At 38.6% G+C, this 18825-nt stretch overlaps 3 protein-coding genes across 8 annotated transcripts; all 3 read right to left on the reverse strand.

Annotated features, from left to right (window-relative positions):
* Window positions 1–384: 384 nt before the first annotated feature.
* Window positions 385–12038, reverse strand: nmrk1 (nicotinamide riboside kinase 1). 3 transcript variants are annotated; one of them, XR_014122740.1, is made up of 9 exons: window positions 11060–12038; window positions 10858–10948; window positions 10670–10718; window positions 9821–9977; window positions 9194–9265; window positions 8993–9099; window positions 2974–3016; window positions 2796–2902; window positions 385–2583 (listed from the first exon to the last, which is right to left on the reverse strand). XR_014122740.1 is itself a non-coding variant. In XM_027009101.3 (9 exons), the coding sequence occupies exons 1-9, from the start codon at window positions 11086–11088 to the stop codon at window positions 2494–2496; spliced, it is 1032 nt and encodes a 343-aa protein (XP_026864902.2). In that variant the 5' UTR covers window positions 11089–12038; the 3' UTR covers window positions 390–2493. The 3 variants fall into 3 exon arrangements, 2 of the variants coding, with proteins under 2 accessions (XP_026864902.2, XP_026864904.2); XM_027009101.3 differs by lacking the exon at window positions 2974–3016 and adding an exon at window positions 3058–3387 and having other exon boundaries at window positions 390–2583; XM_027009103.3 differs by lacking the exons at window positions 385–2583; window positions 2796–2902; window positions 2974–3016 and adding an exon at window positions 4856–8741.
* An 86-nt stretch (window positions 12039–12124) lies between these two features.
* On the reverse strand, window positions 12125–16581 carry zgc:163143 (uncharacterized). 4 transcript variants are annotated; one of them, XR_014122739.1, is made up of 12 exons: window positions 16251–16578; window positions 15816–16020; window positions 15446–15478; window positions 15127–15320; window positions 14745–14838; window positions 14584–14619; window positions 14443–14496; window positions 14035–14268; window positions 13782–13888; window positions 13229–13398; window positions 12566–12659; window positions 12125–12175 (listed from the first exon to the last, which is right to left on the reverse strand). XR_014122739.1 is itself a non-coding variant. In XM_027009076.3 (12 exons), exons 2-12 carry the CDS (start codon window positions 15972–15974, stop codon window positions 12126–12128), a joined length of 1221 nt encoding a protein of 406 aa, XP_026864877.2. In that variant the 5' UTR covers window positions 15975–16020; window positions 16499–16581; the 3' UTR covers window position 12125. The 4 variants fall into 4 exon arrangements, 3 of the variants coding, with proteins under 3 accessions (XP_026864877.2, XP_026864879.2, XP_026864876.2); XM_027009076.3 differs by having other exon boundaries at window positions 13233–13398; window positions 16499–16581; XM_027009078.3 differs by having other exon boundaries at window positions 13233–13398; window positions 15127–15357; window positions 16499–16581.
* A 694-nt stretch (window positions 16582–17275) lies between these two features.
* Window positions 17276–18480, reverse strand: tac4 (tachykinin precursor 4). The gene is made up of 5 exons (XM_035532487.1): window positions 18301–18480; window positions 18128–18224; window positions 17759–17791; window positions 17624–17677; window positions 17276–17427 (listed from the first exon to the last, which is right to left on the reverse strand). The coding sequence occupies exons 1-5, from the start codon at window positions 18409–18411 to the stop codon at window positions 17390–17392; spliced, it is 333 nt and encodes a 110-aa protein (XP_035388380.1). The 5' UTR covers window positions 18412–18480; the 3' UTR covers window positions 17276–17389.
* Between the last annotated feature and the right edge of the window lie 345 nt (window positions 18481–18825).

Below are 18825 nucleotides of genomic sequence, written 5' to 3' on the forward strand. Positions count from 1 at the left end.
CATCTCTGACTCTGTGCCACTCATTTGGAGAACCCCGGGGGTCCTGAGGAAGGCCCGCCAGACCAGGCAAGGCAGATGGTGGCACCAGAGGAACAGGGTTATGGAAAATAGAGAACTTTTCCTTAAACAACCTTGCTCTTTTCAATAAAGTTCTTTGCACTTGTATAAACTATTGGTGTGGAAATGGAAGTGGAAATGGAAGTGGAAATGGAAGGCTCTTCTGAACATTTTTGTTCATCCATGTCAATTTCAAAAAATATTTACAGAAATTACATTTTTGCACATGCAGACTAATAATATGTGTCACAATGATTGAATCTAAGTGATGATTTGCGTGAAATTGTTTAATGATGACATAAAAGTCACACATTACTCCAGGGCTGTCGCTGCTTGGGTCACATTCTTTTGAATAGCGTGCCAGCACCAGCCACTCTCTGAGAAAAGCTGGGTTTGTACTGGTGTCAACTTATCTTTACTGAAGAGTTCTAATAGACCGGATGTGCAACAGTGATTTTCTTGTACATTTAGCCTTAGCAGTATCAGAGTGTTCAGACAAATGTGCAGTCTTCTGAGTGTTTGCTACATTTACTGCAGTAACAAATTTAGTACATCATACATGCTTTAGGTAAATATATACATTTTTTTACAATTCATATTTATAACAACTGTGGTCCTGCATATATCAAAACAATCACTATACAAACACATGGAGATGTACATATTTACAAATGTGGATATCTTAAAGGATTATATACACTGAATATTCTTTCATAAGGATTAACACTTTTAGCCTTTAAAAACGCTTCACGTGCACATTTTTTTGTACATCACCATGGCCATCACTGTCACGGACGAGGGAGAAGCAGGATGCAGGGACGAGGCACTTTGAACATAAACATAAGTTTTATTCACAGATGAAACAAACATCTTAACACGATCAAACACCGACAACTTTGACGATACGAAACGAAACTTATATACACTCATGACAATTACACACAACAAGGCTCAGGTGCACAACACAAGAGTGCGTGGCAATACGAACACACACAGACACAGACCTGAGGGGGGAGGGGCTGTACCGTGACAATCACTGTACATCTAATATAACCACACCCAGAATTTGTTTTGCATTTCATAATTTTCATAGAATTATAAATTACAACTGCAATACAATGAAACACTAAAATATGAATGTGGGTATGTTTCTCTCCTAAAATGACAGTTGTTAATAAACATATTGTTTGTACCTGTTCAACGTTGAGCCTAATCAAAGTTACTCTGGGGTAAAGTTCTGCTGGAATCTGACTGAGGCACAGAATGGCAAACGGGACCTTCAGAAACAACTGAACGCTGCTGGAAATGCAGTGTGAGGCAGCTGAGTCAGTTTTCAAACACTATGTGTTTGTGGTAGCGAAAAAAATACACATATATACATTGCTACATTTTTAATGACAAAAGAAATAGTGAAATATGCCTTTAATACATTTTATAGGTAAACAAATACAATAGTAAGCTATTTTACTTTAATTTCCATATTCTTTACCACCCAGCATCTAGGTGAACTATGTTGTGGATGAGTGTAAACAACTTAAGTCACATCCCCAACTTCAAGTGTACTGTATTCAAGTACACAGCTATATGTACTATTTACAGCTCGCTCTCTCTCTCTCTCTCTCTCTCTTGCTCTCTCTCGCTCTCTCGCTCGCTCTCGCTCTCTCTCGCTCTCTCTCTCGCTCGCTCTCTCTCTCGCTCTCTCTCTCTATATATAGTTGTATATGCAACTATATACAACAATCCTATTGTGTGACACCCCACACTTGTGCAGTATGCATGTATACAACATTACGTTTGTACAACAAATGAGACCCTTACATGTACAGTTCATCAACTTAAGAACCTCAAGCTGTTAACTTATATGGGTGTTTCTAGCATTCATTACTGATAGTCATTCCTCCCAAAGCAGAAAACCTTGTGTCATACTTGACAGTGGCTTGCTTTGTTTCCACACTTTCTGACTGCGGAAAACTTCTACAAAAACTAAAAGAGACCACCAGAGGATCCAGATTTCTGGACATCACTCATAACCTAATGCATTGTATGTTGGCAGAGGACGTTTTAGCAGTTTGGAGAGAAAAAGCCTGGTGGAAGCCCCTTTGACTCACACTAAACAGGTGTTTTTTACTGCTGAAACATAACCTATAGAGCTAAGAATTTGACATCACTGCAGTAGAGAAAAATATTGTTTGGAGAGAGAGAGTGAGAGAGAAAGTTTACAGAAGAAAGAGTCAAATCTATAATGTTCTATTTGAGAACAGTTTTGGCCAAGCACTTCACCACTCTCAAAAGTCTCCTTCTTACCAAAGTTGCTAAATATGTTTCTGGGATTGTTCCATGATGTTCTGAGCATTTTTCTAGATGTTCATCCATGAAAAACCTTTAGTCAAAAAAACCCAAAACAAAACAACTACAGTAAAGACGAGCTTAGTCCACTCATTGAACACGGCGGCTGGTCATATCTTCATAGACTGGGTTAGAAATCCTGGATGCAGTATCTCCCCCACTCACAGACAGGGCTTTCACCTACACACAAAAACAAGCAATTGAGCTGACTCAGAATAACCACAGCCTGTCTGGAAATGCACAGCATTGTGTGTGATGTGTGAAACAAAAAGAGGAACCCATAAACAAGTGAGCATATGCTCCTTCACACTTCACATAAACCACATTCCCATATGCAAAAGCACATGCACATTTAGTTTCATAACCTTATAAAACACTGATGCTGTGTTCACCTTGCATCCCACCCACACCACCATGGCCAGGGCATACAGTAGCAGGACTGCACAAGCCATCGCTACTATCACAGTAGAGACAGGGACAGCTTTCTTAGGACAGCTCTCTGAGAAACAGAAAAGATTATGTGGAAAGAGACATTCTAAATCCAGTTTAAAACAGTGGGGTATAACTTACAGTGAATGAAGCAGGGTAGGGGGCTGCTGATTCACAGCTGATACTGCAACACAAACAGGCCAAAAGACAAAGGAGCATACTCACTATTCACAAACAGAAAAACCTGATCTCCAGCTTCTTGCAAGACGTCATAATCAATGATTCGGGTGTATATGCATGAGTACAGTCCAGAGTCTTCCAGTTGTAGGTCAGTGAGCACTATGGTTATTTTCTGCCTGTTAATGCTGATGTTCACTCTTTCTTTGTAGTCCATATTAAGAGTTATTTTCTGACTTTTGAAGTCATAGTATAACACACTGTGTTTCTGAGGGCATTTTACGACGAGATCTAAACCCATGTGATGCTCCTTCACACACTCCATGGTCAGAATTTCGCCTTCTTTCTTTATAATGCTCCCAATCTCCTCTGAAGAGACTGTGAAAGACAAGGTAAATTTAAAAAATATTTATTGCCACTTTTCTGGTATCACTAAGGTTGAGGCTTTGGCAAAAAAATAAATAAACAAACAGCTTGGATTACAATCCAATTAAGTGCACAGAGAAGAGTTATTTTTACATTAAATTAATTAATGACAAATATCTTTCAAAGTTAAAGGAAGCTCAAATGGTCAACATTTTGAGGACAAAGATCATCAACTATGAAACAGCACAAGAACCTTTATGATACATGACCCACTTGTTCTGAAATGTTACATTTCCCTTTCTGATGATTTAACATAAATTACATCACAAGGGTACAGAAGCAGTTTGTCTGCCCTTCGATCACAAGGTGCTCCCACTGTCTTACTCACAGATAAAATAAAGATCCAGCGCACCCACTGACATGTTCACAGAGTTCCCATGGAGGAAAACATATGAGGCCGGGGACCGTCACCAGACACGTTACCATTTTGCATTCAATCTATCTTACGTTTTATGTTTTGAAAAGGACAATGATGTTGTGTAGACAGAGGTTTAAACAATAAATGCAAATAGCCAACTGTTTTGGCACAGCTGTGACTCATTTGGCACAGCTGAGGGCTGCATGTTGCTGCAACCAAGGAAACCATCAACTTCTTTCTGGTTTTACTATGATTATTTACTAAAGTTTTGGCTTTGATACACACACAATAAACCATATACTCAAATAAGCACAAACTCAAGGCTACATTCTGTTGTTTTGCATGATAATTACCTTTAAACTAAACACCTGAGAAGACAGCAAAAATAAATACATAGAATTTCTGCCTCAGGATTTGAAGGACACAAACACATTAATAGATCAACAGGTCAAAATTAATGTTAATAAAGATGCAATCATTCTTAACCTGTCTCCTGTATGGGTGTAACTGCATATATTATCTAATTATTACTACAAACAGTGCATGTACAACACATTCATTTGTGTGAGGTGCTTAGGTGTGTAGAAGTCAACTGCATATTTGAGACATCCAACAGTTTGTAGCTATGTATTAATGAAGAGTGAAGTTTATTTTTAGTAAGAAGTGTAGGAAATGTTAAACTATGGTAAAGAAATAGGTATTTTTCGGTAAAGCTGAAAAAGGGGGTTTAAATGTTCTTGATGCAAAGAACCTGAAGCTAGTTACCAGAATATGCTTTGAAGGCACATGCGGTCATCAAATAAATCTACAGATATCTAAAGGCAACAGTCTTCAAGCATGAAAGTGTATGTGCTAAATCTGAACACAGAAGAATGTATTTTTTTCCTCTTCACAAAAACCAACAGTATTAAGTTGTGAATGGCCAACTTGCCTGAAGTAGAAACACAGTAAAGCAGACATGCGGGTAAAGCCAGTGTGATGTTGCTCTCACCTGTCCTTGGAAAGCGGCTGCAAGCAGCCAGGAGAGCAACCGTGATCCACAGGCTTACAGGCAGTGCTTGCATCTCAGCAGCAGCAGCAAAACTGTCCTGTGTTGTGTGCAATTCAGCTTCATGAGCAGGAAGCAACTAAAACAGTCACATTTCAAGGGACCTCCCCCTTGTTTCTAAAGTCCTGGCAATGCGATTTTTATTTTTGGACAAAAGAAAATGCCAACACATTAGAGGAATGTCACCCTTTATTTCTTGGCTTCCACAGTGACCCTCCAGAGAATAATGAGAACAGCTGAGAAGATCATTGGGGTCTCTCTTCCCTCCATCACGAACATCTACACAACACGCTGCATCCGGAAAGCCACCAACATTGTGAAAGACCCCACACACCCCTCACATGAACTGTTCACCCTTTTGCCATCTAGAAGAAGCTACTGCAGCATCCAGTCCCACACCTCCAGACAGCTTCTTCCCAGAAGCCATTAGACTCCTGAACTCTGGTTAACTCCAATCCCAATTCAGATTCCAAAAACGGGCACTTTTATATACATACACACATGCTTATACATAGTCACACACACTCCCACACACACATACGTACATACATACATACATATCCATACACACACTCACACATTGTTTTGCATCGGACTAGTGCTGAAGTCAAACTTCACACAAATAAACTATGCACTCCTGTTGCAGTCTTGCACATTATCCGACTTGCTGCTAGAGTACTGTACTAAACCAGCACTGTACTGTGAACTGTTCTGGCTGCTACCAGTGACTGCCATGTTCAGTATAGCATGTCACTGACTCCTATGCACAACTCACTTTACATATTGCTAGTACTGTGTACTGGACTAAATAACTGCACTGTCTACTCATTTTGTATTTGTCCTGTCCTGTATTTATTATTGTTTATTTAATGTTTATAACATTTGCACTATATCGAACTGTTTGCACTTGTGTAGCATGTTGTCTGTTGCACTGTTGTTTTGTGTTGCACCATGGTCCTGGAGGAACATTGTCTCGTTTTTGTTGTGTACTATATAGCTGAAATGACAATAAAACCTCTTTGAACTTGAACTTGAAGGAAGGGCATACACTGAGCTTGAGAGAGCAAATGTTCTTTAACTAAACTGAGTCGCATGCCCACCCAGCTTGAGGCAACCCCCCCCCCCCATTACTTCCTGTTTCTGCAGGCTAGTAGACAAGGTTTGTCTGCTGCTGAGTAAGTAGTTTTGCAGTTGCTTCATGAACATAAATGTCTATATGAACTTTCACACTTTTAAAATGTTTTATGTTTGCATGCAACATAAACTGCTTCTGTAATCAATCCTTTATATTGTACTTTACACTGAGCTCAACAGATAAGTCATGGTGAAAATTATACATTAATCATGTAGTCGGGTTACCAATTCTTGATAAATGTTTAGTCAAGCAAGCCTCAATAAACTATATGAACCTGTTAACATATCTATGGTGTCAAAACAAACAAAAATGAATATTTTGACCCACTAATCCAATATTTGTAGGAAGCTTTGTAGATTCTGTTGTGAAATAATAAGCATTTAGTCCCAAGCACCACTTTTTTATCCCAAGCAAACAAACAGTCTTTTTTATTTGTCTGACATTTTTAGTAGCACAAATATATAGTTTTTTTTTCCCTTTGTATTTACCCTTAGAGTCAGTAGCCACATACCAACATGGGCATTCAAGAGTTGGCTATAAGAGAACAGAAACCTGGCAACATAAGCCAGACAGTCAGATCAACAATGTAAATATGGCCACGACATCTGCAGCTGGTTACAACATAGTGAACACATTTGAAGAAAAGCCCCAGAACCGACATTGCAATTACATACCATCTCATGAGAACCAAGATCTAGAACTCAAAAATGATAAGGGATACCACATCCTATCCCATTAACATATATGATGTAATGGCTAAACATGCTTTACAGCCATTAATGGAGGTAAGCTGCCTAGTACCCTGCTTTGTAAAAGCCTGGTGAATTGATGATCAGATCTGAGTTGCAAGTAGGTTGCAGATCTTGTAGTCAGATATCCATTTGAAAGGACATATGAAAATATGCTACTTTAGATTAACAAGTGACACTTTATTTTCTTAAAGCTGACGCAAACGATGTTAGGGGTCAAATTGTAATTACAATATTCTATATAATAGATGTCTTTATTCCTATAAGACAGTGTTTGTAGATTTCTTTTAGGATTCAATAGTTATTCTGTGTACTCATAAAGGCATTTAACTGTTTCACTGTTGTAATTAACATCTGATTCCAAGTATGCATAACACTAGTAAGGAAGCATCAGTCTCCTGCCTGCACTCATTTGCAAACTATACATAATTTATTGTCCTTTAGTTCCTCTTTGCTTCATAAACAAAAAAGAACAATTGTGGACATTTCAGTGTTTTCAGGGAGATTACACAGTCTCAGTCGGAAACCGGATTGGAACGCATTTGCAACATTGGCTTATATACAACTGTCAAACACATCTGAACGATCCCCATTTAAAATGCATTCAGAAGTCCCCATTCTGTACACATTAACACATCAAAGTTATGCAATGGAATACTGTGGCAAAGAAGCAAAGAAGCAAGAAGGGGAGTTGAGTTAGGTCAGAAATTAAAAATTGCCTTTTGCAAAAACGTAATGGAAGCTATATTTCAGAAAGCAATTTGGTAGATGTAAATCAGTGGGGAAAAAAAGAGGTAAGTCAAGGAAACATGCTGCTTATTTTAAATTAGTATATGGAGATTTTTTGTTTAAATATAGGCAGCATAATATTGTTTGGAATAAGTCCCCAAATAAAATGATATATAAAACAATACAAGACTGTGATTTCGGGGGAATAGTCAGTTATAAGGGTCTGACGGTGACAGAATGTGAAACCTGTGTTAAAAATGTAGAGTCTAAAAGTATCTCGGAAAATGCTCGAGATACTGCATGGCTTATATCTGTTGGAAGACTGGCTGTACGATATATTGTCAAATGGAGTTGATCTGTTACAACTAAGGAATGTCTGATGCATAATTGCATAGCTGATGAAACGATAGAACATTTATTACTGCAGTGCACAAGGACTATTGAAATTTGGGAGAAAATGGAATGTATTGGGTTTAAATGGGGTCATAACAGGAAAAGTATTATGTATGGAGTGTTTAATGAGAATCTGACTGAGAATGTGAAAGACTTTTGCTGGATGATTGTGTGATAAATTCGAAGATTTGGAAAACACGATGCAAGATGATTATTGAGCAATGTATAATACCTGCAGAAACAGTGTTTAAACAGATTGTGTGCGAGTTAAAAAGGTTGAAGACGATTGATATGAGAGGAAAAAAGAAATTTCCCTGGACTCTTTTGGACATATAAATGGATGATGTATACCTAATTTACAGATGTAAATTGTATTGTTAATTGTTAATGTATAGAGTGAAGGTAGTCTGGGTCCTCCGGTGGATATTGTTTGTGAGGTTTTTTGTGATGGAGTGTTTGTATTGAATTGAATTGAATTGAATTGAATTTTCTTAATAAAGTCAATTTAAAAATGGCAAAGAAGCAACAGAAATGAACGCTCACTCAGAAAGGAATTAACAAACCCACTGTAATGAAGCTGTTCTAAAGCTTAGTGTGTAAACACTGGCCCTCAGAGCTGAGCAAAAGTCATGAGACTTGCCAGAAAACATGAGTAGATGGATGATGGAACAAAGCTCATTCATGCATCACTTCTATAAAAAAAAAAAAAAAAAAGTAGATGCTCAAAAGAGCCATAGGGTCCAACTACTCAAGAAAGCAGCAAAAGATAACCTTAAACAAAGTAGATGACTCATGGAGTAACTCCTCAATTCTGCAAAGATTCAAGCATCAGCTGGATGTCTTTATAAACAGTGGTGAGCAACACCTCTCTCTTCTGAGTACCATCTAAGAACACTAAATCAAGAGCAAAAACACAATGGAGAATGTCTTCAGAATGGTCTTCGGAACAGTTTTACATTTTGAATTGGTGTTCATTTTTTATTTATTTATATGTCTAGGTTGTTTTAGAGTAATAAAAAATCTTCTCCAGTGACCTCAGCATCACTTGATGGTGAGGGTCTGCTGACCACTGATCTATAATTATATCCATCTTTGTTTTAGATCTGCACTTATAGGATAAAAGCCCATGGGGGTTTAATACTGACCAATGTCATGCACCATGTCCTCCATTTTTTTTCTGTTTTTAAGGTACATGGGCCAAACATGCCCATCGAAGTAACCAATGGGATCTTGGGGCATATATACCCTTGAGCTGTTGATAGAAGCCACATAACAATGACCAATGACTTGCATAATAAAATGTGAGATGAGAACGAACCATTTCAGTCACTATACCTTCCCCTCACCTTCTCCTCAGCTTACATGTCTCATATGGTATTTGCAAGAAGTATCTCTTGTCAAATAACATGTTCAAGGGCCTGGAAAAAGAAGACATTGAAATTGAATAACTTATTACTGTAGTTTAATAGGCTCATCATGGTTTATGACAATGTAAAGTGGAGCATGGTGGTAGCTTGCACAGAACCAGGTCACGTCCTGTTTACATTAGTGTAAAATCAACCCTAAACACAATGCTTGTTCCCTGACTGAGGTTAAAGTTTTAGATAATGGCATTTACAAGGAAAACTGATCATGTTCATGAATCCCTTATGATGCAGGAACAAACAGCCAACGTCCTACTTTAATATTCTATTGAAGCACCTTCTGTTTTTAAATAGACTATGTTTTGAATTGCTACAGGAACACACATTTACAGCATTTAGCTGACGCTTTTATCCAAAGCGACTTACAATTATGACTGAGTACAACTTGAGCAATTGAGGGCCTTGCTCAAGGGCCCCAACAGTGGCAACTTGGAAGTCGTGAGGCTTGAACCAGCAACCTTCCAATTACAAGTCAAGTACCTTAACCACTAAGTTACTATTGCCCATTATCATACACAAGGTGAGAAACGGAGAGAAAGGGTTAATTACCCATAATTAAAGATGAGAAAGCCTTCCACTATAAGAAAAAATACTTTAGTCCCTTCTGATGTGAAGCACTTTGCTTTAGGCAGCATGAAGTCCTGAGGATCTTGTTGCCAAGAACAGATTTCACTCATCATCCTGTCCATATGTAGGGCATCCAGCGCTGCACATGAGTGACACCCAGCAAAGTGTTTCAGGGTATTAAGAAAACCATGTCAGTCTGCAGACGTCAAGGGAGGTCATTTACAGTTTTTCCCCTTACCTCAAATGTAGTAAGTCAACCAAGATATGTTTGGTAACCGACAGAATGTCTGAAGAAGTTTGAAGGTCAAATGGAAAAAAAATGTTTTGATGACAAACCTGAGGTTGAACTGAACTTCAACATCTGACATTCAGCTGGTTTGACTACTGCACTTGCTTATCTTATCATTGGTCTATGACATGTCAGTGCTGTGAATTCTATGTATCTATGTTACAATAAGTCACACTGCATCTCAAAGCACATCAGCAAGTCTGCATGAAATAACCAGATACAATTTATAGTAAATGTGTGAAGATTTGTGCATGGAGTTTTGGAAAATTAGAGTTCTGTTATCAAACTAGTAAAGGAAAAATTTGTTACCAAACATGTCTTTGCTGACTAACTACATTTAGGGTATGTAGAAAAGTGTGCAAATTTAATCTTGTGCTGAAATATCCATTTAATATTCCAACAACAAATACACTTGGCTTGACCTTGTGAACATGCAAAAGAATTAAGGCATTGCATTATGTGCGTAGTTTTAAGGAGGAAAGCATTTTATGTCTTTCTCATAACTCGGGTATTTGGCAAAACATAAAGAAAGGAGTTCTTACTGTCATATTGCTTAAAACCACGGCTGTCAGTTAGGACCACAGAGTCGTCCTGGAAGTGAGCAGAGTTGGTAAAAGTGTAGAAAACGTTTTCTGGCTTCACATCAATAACAGCAATACATCTGGTGCTAAATTTATTTTCGAATATCGTTACGGTTTTTTATAAAGACACAGAAAAGAAAAGTGCTTACTTTGAAGAAAGAATCTTGAGAAATAATACAACTGTTGGGGAGAATTCCCTGAAGACTTCTGCTCAGCGTGCTTTTGCCCCCATTTGTTACTCTGCAACAAAAACATCACTGAGTGAGACGGTTCCTCTCCAGTAGACGTGTCCATGCCAAGGGAACATCAAAGATGGATCAGGTACATATAAGGAGCTTAAAAGATACTTACCCCCCAATTCCAATAATAAACCTTTTCATGATCAGACGCTGACTGAAATATCGGAGGCTACTTTTAGTTACAAGTCTGTTTTTGAAATAAAAATCTTTTCCTTGCAGACTTCACGAGGGAAAGACTCCTGGATTGTGCTCCTCATATTTGGACCCAAATGGGAGCACTGGCGGGGGACTGGGAGTGTCTTGTTCGTCGACTGTCCCGCTTATTTATATAGGCTATAGCGCCATCTTGGTGGCGGTGTAGTGATAGTGTATGGCGATAGTGCATGGCATACTCAGTTGTATTAAATCGCACTGCGTTGCTAAATTAATCAATCTGGCGATACTGGTTTCCGCCTTTGCTTTAAACCCAGTCTACAGTAGGCTATTGGTCACGTTTCCATGAAAACAAATTTTCAGCCTTTTGTTTGTCGATATAAGCTGCGTTTGTTAGGTTTTGATTTTACCAAAGTTTTCCGTTTACTTTGACTATATCGACGAACAATTTAAACGCTAAAGTCATCTTCGTAAATCCAAATCACTTGAATGGAAACGCAGCCACTGAAAATGTAATGTGACCCACACTGACCCCAGAACTACTTCATAGCGAAGCCGGGACATGAGCACTTGGCCCTCTCGGGCGGACCACCTTTAGCCAATATAAAACATTCATGTTTTATTCAGAACTCATTCTAGACTGATGCGATAAAACCTGCCTAACCAACTATTCTGTGTAGCCTATTTCCAAATACTATATTATTATACTAAATATCGCTAGTGCTTTTTGTGTAACCTAAAAGACATCATCATCGTTCATGCAACTAAATGAGTTACTTTTGTCTTGGAATAGTGTTATTTATTGGAACATAAAGCATTTTTAAATAACAAAACATTAATTCAAACAAGTACAAGGGAAACATTTGAATCGATTTCTTAACGCATATAAATTGTTATATCGAAGCCAAAAAAAAAAAACAGTAATAAAAAGGATTTTAGAAGAAATTCACATCTTCACACGTTCTGTACAGTGAGACTTTAAGAGAACGAAACCTGAGTCGGTGCTTTCACTTTTTTTGTGACATTCACGTGTTTGCGACTTGGAGATCTCCTTCCTGGCAGCTCCTCTGCTTTCCTGCAAGGCCAACCATGACGTCACGATCCCAAACCAGGTAGCACACCACATCAAGCTGCACTGGAACTGTCAACTTCAGATTGTTTTATCAACTTTCCTTACAGTTAAGAGATGTATTAAAAGCAGTAAATAATAATAAATCCAAAACCGAATACTGTAATACACTGTTAAATGCCATTTACCTTTATCTTTAAATCACTTAGACAAGATGAAATGTTGGTGTTGCTCAAGCAAAAATTTAAAATCTCATGTATGACAATAGCTGTTAAAAACTCAAACCAGTTATACTTTAATTAAAAGATTGTCTTCAAAGAAACATTATTGTCTAAACAAGCAGAAACGGTGCCTATGAGGTAAAGGTGGTGTTCAGTGCAGCAGTGATCCTCTTACTGTAAGGGCTGGGGTTAGTTTGTGTGTTGTTGCCTTTGCTGCCTTCACTGGATACAATCACAAAGGAACTCAGGCAGATGTCAGAGACAATGTACTGGAGGTGTCATTCAGAGAGCAAACACAGTCACAAAAAAAAAAGACACACAAGCAAAAACCCAACAACTACTGTAAAATGAACCACACATACTGCATATCAAGCCATCTGTCTCAAATACAAGATGCATTTTTTTTTTATTCCTATACAATTCAATTCAATTTTTTTTTACTGACAAACAGCTACACTGCTGTAGCTGACACACTCATACCGAGCAACCATGTCACTACCATTTCAGTGCTGTTGTGTAAGGAAAGCTTTTGCACTCAAACTTCCATGGTACTATGGTCAGGATCTGACCAGTGATGACCAGGAAATGGTACATGGCAAATGCTGCCATCTGTAACTGTACCTAAAAAAACATTAATCTAGTGACGTGACCAGTAAATGTAGGTGCAAAGTGGGTGCACAGCTGCATAGCTATTTCTGTTTTTACAAAGCTTCTATATTATTCCAAATAATAATTGGGCGAGTGAAGACAAAATAAGAAGTTGCCTTGTATTTGGTTTGCCCGTGTTTGAAACTGGTGAGACAGACTGACAGGGTGGAAGTAGCTGCCCTGCACTTACTTACTGGCACTTCCCTGGGGGAGGAGAAGACCGCAGGGCTGGTGGAAAACATGACAGCAAAGGGCCTCCTCCTGGTGGTGGGGTGCTCCGTGCAACACAGACGCAGAGAAGCAGCGGGCAGGTGGATGTGCCAGGTGTCTGGATACTCCGTCACCAGCTCAGATGCCATCCTGTCCCAGCATCCGCAAAAAATGTACAGTGCACTGAAGGCCATGACACAGAAGATACCAAAGCCCGGCCCTTCGTTAGGCTGCCCTTCTATGTGCGGCTGATGCAAACAAACTAACGGAAAGATAGGAAAGACCACCTCCTTGTAGAGAATGATCCTTGGTTAATACAAACTGATTATGTTTTCATTTGCATTTGTTAATTATAGATGCCAGGAGCCCACAGAAACCTTTCCAAGGCAGTTCATCCTTTACATGTGTTCTTAAAAAATTGCCTACACCAGCTTTAGCAAACTGTCTCAAATAAATGAATTTATTTTGTCACAAATACATGCCGTAAGTTAGTATGAAAAAGGATTTGCTTCAGTGCAGGGTATGTCACTTACTTACTGAGGAGGGACTCGGTCACCAAGTCCAAGTATCCAGTCTGACGGTGGTGTATGATCAGGGAGCTTGTGTTTATGTTTAGGTGTTTTTTCAGATCTCGATTAATCTGACACAAAAGCATAGCAGTATGTAATAAGACTCACATGATACGCACATCGTTTCTTGTTCGCTGTGAATCAAGTAAAAACATTTCAAAGCAAGACAAATAACTCTACTACCTAAAGATCCAAAAAAAATTAAAAGGTTTCTTACATCTAGGAGGAGTCGTTTGGAAAGTCTGGAGAGGACTGCTAGAGGGTATCCCAACTGAAGAATGACCTCTGCCAGACACGTTGCAGCATTTTGGATCATGCTATTTGTCAGAGGGAACGCTTCAACCCATTTGGAGTAATAATCGGTGAGAGTCATGATGTGTATATGCCCGTCTGCTGTCATGGGAAACGGTCCCCTCACATCAAGCCCAAGCCATTCCCACCTCTCCTTAACCTAAGAAAAAGGATTCCAGTTATGTTTCATTACAGAGACAGATCATTCCATACAATGTTTAATGCTGACCATTAAACCGTTTGACTTTTATTTAAACAAAAAAATGTATAAAAGACTTTTATAAAAATGTACTGTTTTTGGCCTAATTCTAAAAACTTCTAAAAATAGACCTACCTCAATAATATTGGGCTTTGTTTGTCCTGAGACTCCATAAACTGTGCGTGGCATCTGTATTACAGGGAATGATTAGTAAATAAACATATTACACTTGCAATAAAACATTTAACACATTATGTCTCCTGTAAAGTGACTTACAATATTTAATTCAGCATCTCCATCCCAATGAAAGCTCTGAAATATAGAAGTGCAACAAAATAGTAGCATTATGATTGTCTTCAACTTTATTTGAACATAAAATACATAACTACACATAACCAATGCACATAAGCCTACTGCAAAAAATACAATTAGATTACCCTGGGCAAACAGTAGGCACTGTGAAAGAAACTTGGTATGGTCATGCTTCTTTCAAGCGACTCATCTTCTAAGATTTTCCATGAAGGAAATGGCCTGTTTGGGAAGTGAGAATAAACATAGTTTGGCTGATCAGTGGCATAAAAAAATCAGACTAAATGAGACAAAATGTACGTATGACAAAATGTAAATGTTTTAGAGAAGAAATTAACATTTTCTTCATGGCCAAATCAAGTGAATTGTAGCCTAAGATCTGGCACTGTGAGCTTAACTACTATGTAATTATAACATGCTGCATGCATAGAATGTACATAGTAGAGGTTACACACAAACGGTACACAGTTATTAGGCCTAAAATCCTCACTAGTCTGTAAATGTACAGACCTCTTGTCAGGTTTCACCAGGCTCTGACAGGCAGCAAGCTGTGGCAGTGCCATTTCTTTTTCCACACTGAACTCTGGATTGCTGTGAGGGTTGGACTCTTCTGACCCCTGTGCAGTGCTACGCCTGGCTGGTGCAGGGATGCAGTGTGGTGATCTTCTCGGCGGGAGAGACTGGATTGACGCTTCTATGGGGTGCTTTTTTTGCATCGAAGTGAAGTAGGAAATTTGATCTCTATTAAGTCAGAGGTTTGTTATGATGTGACAGATATCATTCAATACACATGTGGACAACAGACATAAACAACTATATTACAACTCACCGATGCCCTTCTACTTCTGGGGTCAATATTTCTCTGAAAAAAACAAAAAAAGCATATAGTTCATGCAAAGTCGTTGTACCAAATGACGATGCAACTCCGCATAGACCATTGATTTAACTTTTAATTAGCAACCCTGTGAGAGAACATGTGAGCACGCCAGTCATGTCTTACAAAACACATTATACCTATCTGGCCACAGGCAGACTCCTGCATGCTGATTGGTCCAGCCCGTAGCAGACAAAACAGGACATTTATTCAAATGCTCTACAGTTCATATATAGTACCGTCTTTTTTGCAGACTGGACCAGAGCATTTTATATCCTTACAATAAACACTTCCTTCCTCAAAACATACAGTATGCGTGGCTGACCTTGCGGTTCTGCAGATGAGCAGGAAAAGAGAAAATAGTGGGGACTGCCCAGGAATGAAGTCGCCTTCTTGGGCCATCAATAAGGCTGTAACATTTTTTCTCAAAGTGGCTAGAGCAGATTCTGCTATGTGGCGCTGGTGTCCAGTTTTTCCATCTCATATTCTTCAGCCATTTTTTACGCAACTCCGTATCTTTTCTTGGGAAGCTATGTATAAACCGACAGACATATAGATATCCAGACAGACAGACAGATCGACAGACAAACAATAGAGTTAAAACATGATACTGAAACACGTTCCTTGCTCAGACTAAGACTGAAACACATAGCGTAGCTTTACATAGCTAGCCAGCCGAGCAGGATACTTCAGTCAATGTTCGCACTGAAAGATAACGTAAAAACAAATTTCAGTTAATGGAATCGGATCCACAAGCTACCTGTGAAATGCAAGGCTCTTGTCCTTTGTGTTATTTTTACAATTATACGCACAGCAATAAAATACCATTATGTATCACCACCAGTCGTTAACGTGACTGATTTCAAAGCAAGGAAGCAAGCTAGCTATATTGCACAGTACGTCAAGGCACTCAGGTTAAAATGCCAACAACACACGGCACAAAGCTCCTCTGAATTTATCCCGAGGCTCACGACAATGTTTCAATCTTTTACTTAAAAAGCTTTTTACCAGAGAGCTAGACTAGCGAACTGCTAGTTGTACTTTAACCGAACAAAGTTCTGCAGAGAGCAACACAGTCGCGTATAATTTACGTAACCAAAGCCTTGCACGGCGTGTTTTCCAATCAGCTGCCGTATTCTCGTTATCCAATCAGTTGCCTTATTCTATTTTCTTGCCCGAGACCGAGGCAATGCAGCCTGATGAAAGAAACCGTCTAGGTGCACTCTGATCAGCCCGCTTTAGTTCGAGACAACGAGTTAGCGATCGATAGTTGAGAAGACTATTTAAATAAAATATAGCAGAGTAAAGCAGCGTAAAAAGCTCGAGGTTACGCTCTTTTTGCCAGCAAAATATTGCCTCTTTTAAAGTAGGCATGGTGGTTGCAAGAGGAGGATGGTAGCCTAACTCTAATCTAACAATTAAAACATCTCTCACTGATATAGGCTATTATACTGTAATAGTTTACAAGCTCCCATCTGTTCCAAAATGAGAAATCAGAAAACAAGCTGTCAACGTGTGTTTATTTGTCAGTTCGTTTATAATAACAGTGATTAAATGCAATATTTATTATAATGCATTATGAATTAGTGACTCGAATGAGTCTGAGTACCAGATCATTTCATTTCAGTTAGGCTAGCTATTCCTTTTAAAGGTAAATCTGCTCAAATAAATAAAATGAAGTCTACATTGTTGTAAATATTGTAGCTACTCTATGAAGATGGTGACTTCCCTTTTTTCCGAGGCATAAATAACGTGGAGCCACACAAAATATAGTGTTTACAAAAATGAAGGTTTATTGAAAGCTGATTATGTGGTGACTTGTGTGTACGTTGTGCCACAGACATTGCTTTATTTCTTTCTTCTATATGTGTTAAATTGTGTCTTCAGTGATTTGCTTAGTTAGTATAACTGTGGCTTGTCCAGTTCCTCTTCAAAATCTGTGAACAAAGAAAAATGCCTTTAACTTGAGTTTTTACATTCTACATTTCTGGACTAGTTAAGACTATATTTTACCAAGACATTTAAAGAGTATACACTGAGTTTTAGAAGCTACTCCACGTGGAATAACTGAGCCTGCAGACTTGAGCTAAAGATTGTCTTTTGATGAGATGCAATCAGAGAAATGCATTTTACCGCCACTTGAAGATCTTCTTCCCATTAGTCCAACAAACATCTCTCCTTTGTTTCCTGGCAATAAAAAAAGCACGTGCTACACATGAACAAAGAGAAGGTGTTAAAAGTACACATATGAGAGAGAATGTACCTTACTTTTTCGACCCAGTCGCAGGGGATGAGAGATTTCTGAGGGAAGGAGACATATTCATTAGAATGTGTACAGATATCCGATACCTTAGAGCACAGGACCAGGCGACCCCTTCTACTGCACAATTTATGTCTGATCTAACACTGACTGAGACCGACCGTATTTTTTTATAACCTTGGACAGAATAAGTTCACATTTCAATTAAGTTGAGTAGTTGTTCACTTAAAAACTTGACAGAAAGACTTGTTGGTATAGAAAAATTCATTTTTTTCAAAGTGCGTTAGTTATCTTTCTTAAACGAAATATTAATATAGTTTAGTAAAATCTAATGGAATATAAAGACGTGTGAAAGTGCATAAATAGAAATCAATTACCTGAGTTTCGACCCATTAATCCGTGAAATTGCTGGGATTTGGAGCGCTTCATTAGGTCAGCGAAGCGTAGAGTTAAATCAATTTCTGCCGGATCGTCCTGAAAAGATAAATGCTGTAAGTTTTGACAATTAATTTGTGAGTTATAGTAAACTAACTCAAAGGAATGCGCTTACCTGCCAGTTTTCCACGGACAAGATGTCCCTATCTTCACCGAGGCTCGATGCATCACTGTACACCTGCGTATAAAGAGCAACAGCCAGAACAGAAATTTTTAAAATCTCCATTGGTTAATTAAAACTGAAAGCTGTGCCGAACGTAACCGATCTGCAATTTATTTCATCCAGTCTTCCGGATTGTCTTGTAGGACGGTAGAAAAAGTGCCGAATTCAAACTGATACCACATCTCTGATCACATTTATACACCAATACCTGCAATGCCCCGCCCATCCTTATTACTACAGAATCCATTCATTTCAGCCATGATTTGATGTCTGATTCGTTTCCTGTGATAATTACCTCTACAAATATCTAGCTCTGTATTTTCCGTTTGAGTGTGTTACGACTTACTTTCCCACATCACTGTGATGTCTTCACAGAACAGAGCATGCTTGTCTCCATTTTAGTAAATCACAATTTACCGCGACCGTTCTATTGTGAACGTTCAGTTGCATGTGTGTAGTTTCTTGCAGAATCAAGCT

This window comes from Electrophorus electricus, chromosome 3, assembly GCF_041902795.1.
Source record: "Electrophorus electricus isolate QZ-2024a chromosome 3, ASM4190279v1, whole genome shotgun sequence".
NCBI lineage: Eukaryota > Metazoa > Chordata > Actinopteri > Gymnotiformes > Gymnotidae > Electrophorus > Electrophorus electricus.

What these genes read in the sequence shown, in the direction of transcription:
- nmrk1 (XM_027009101.3), bottom strand. Translation starts at nt 11,088, where the DNA reads ATGAAAAGGTTTATTATTGGAATTGGGGG. An exon ending in ACATGTAAGCTGAGGAGAAG is followed by an intron (nt 9,100 to 9,193) that starts GTGAGGGGAAGG and finishes TTCTATCAACAG; the next exon opens with CTCAAGGGTATATATGCCCC. An exon ending in GGTTTTTCTGTTTGTGAATA is followed by an intron (nt 2,903 to 3,057) that starts GTGAGTATGCTC and finishes TCTGTTTCTCAG; the next exon opens with AGAGCTGTCCTAAGAAAGCT.
- zgc:163143 (XM_027009075.3), bottom strand. Translation starts at nt 16,318, where the DNA reads ATGGTATTTTATTGCTGTGCGTATAATTGTAAAAATAACACAAAGGAC. An exon ending in AAGAGCCTTGCATTTCACAG is followed by an intron (nt 16,021 to 16,250) that starts GTAGCTTGTGGA and finishes GTTTATACATAG; the next exon opens with CTTCCCAAGAAAAGATACGG. An exon ending in CTCATCTGCAGAACCGCAAG is followed by an intron (nt 15,479 to 15,815) that starts GTCAGCCACGCA and finishes TGTTTTTTTCAG; the next exon opens with AGAAATATTGACCCCAGAAG.
- tac4 (XM_035532487.1), bottom strand. Translation starts at nt 18,411, where the DNA reads ATGGAGATTTTAAAAATTTCTGTTCTGGCTGTTGCTCTTTATACGCAG. An exon ending in TGTCCGTGGAAAACTGGCAG is followed by an intron (nt 18,225 to 18,300) that starts GTAAGCGCATTC and finishes TTATCTTTTCAG; the next exon opens with GACGATCCGGCAGAAATTGA. An exon ending in CCTGCGACTGGGTCGAAAAA is followed by an intron (nt 17,678 to 17,758) that starts GTAAGGTACATT and finishes TTTTATTGCCAG; the next exon opens with GAAACAAAGGAGAGATGTTT.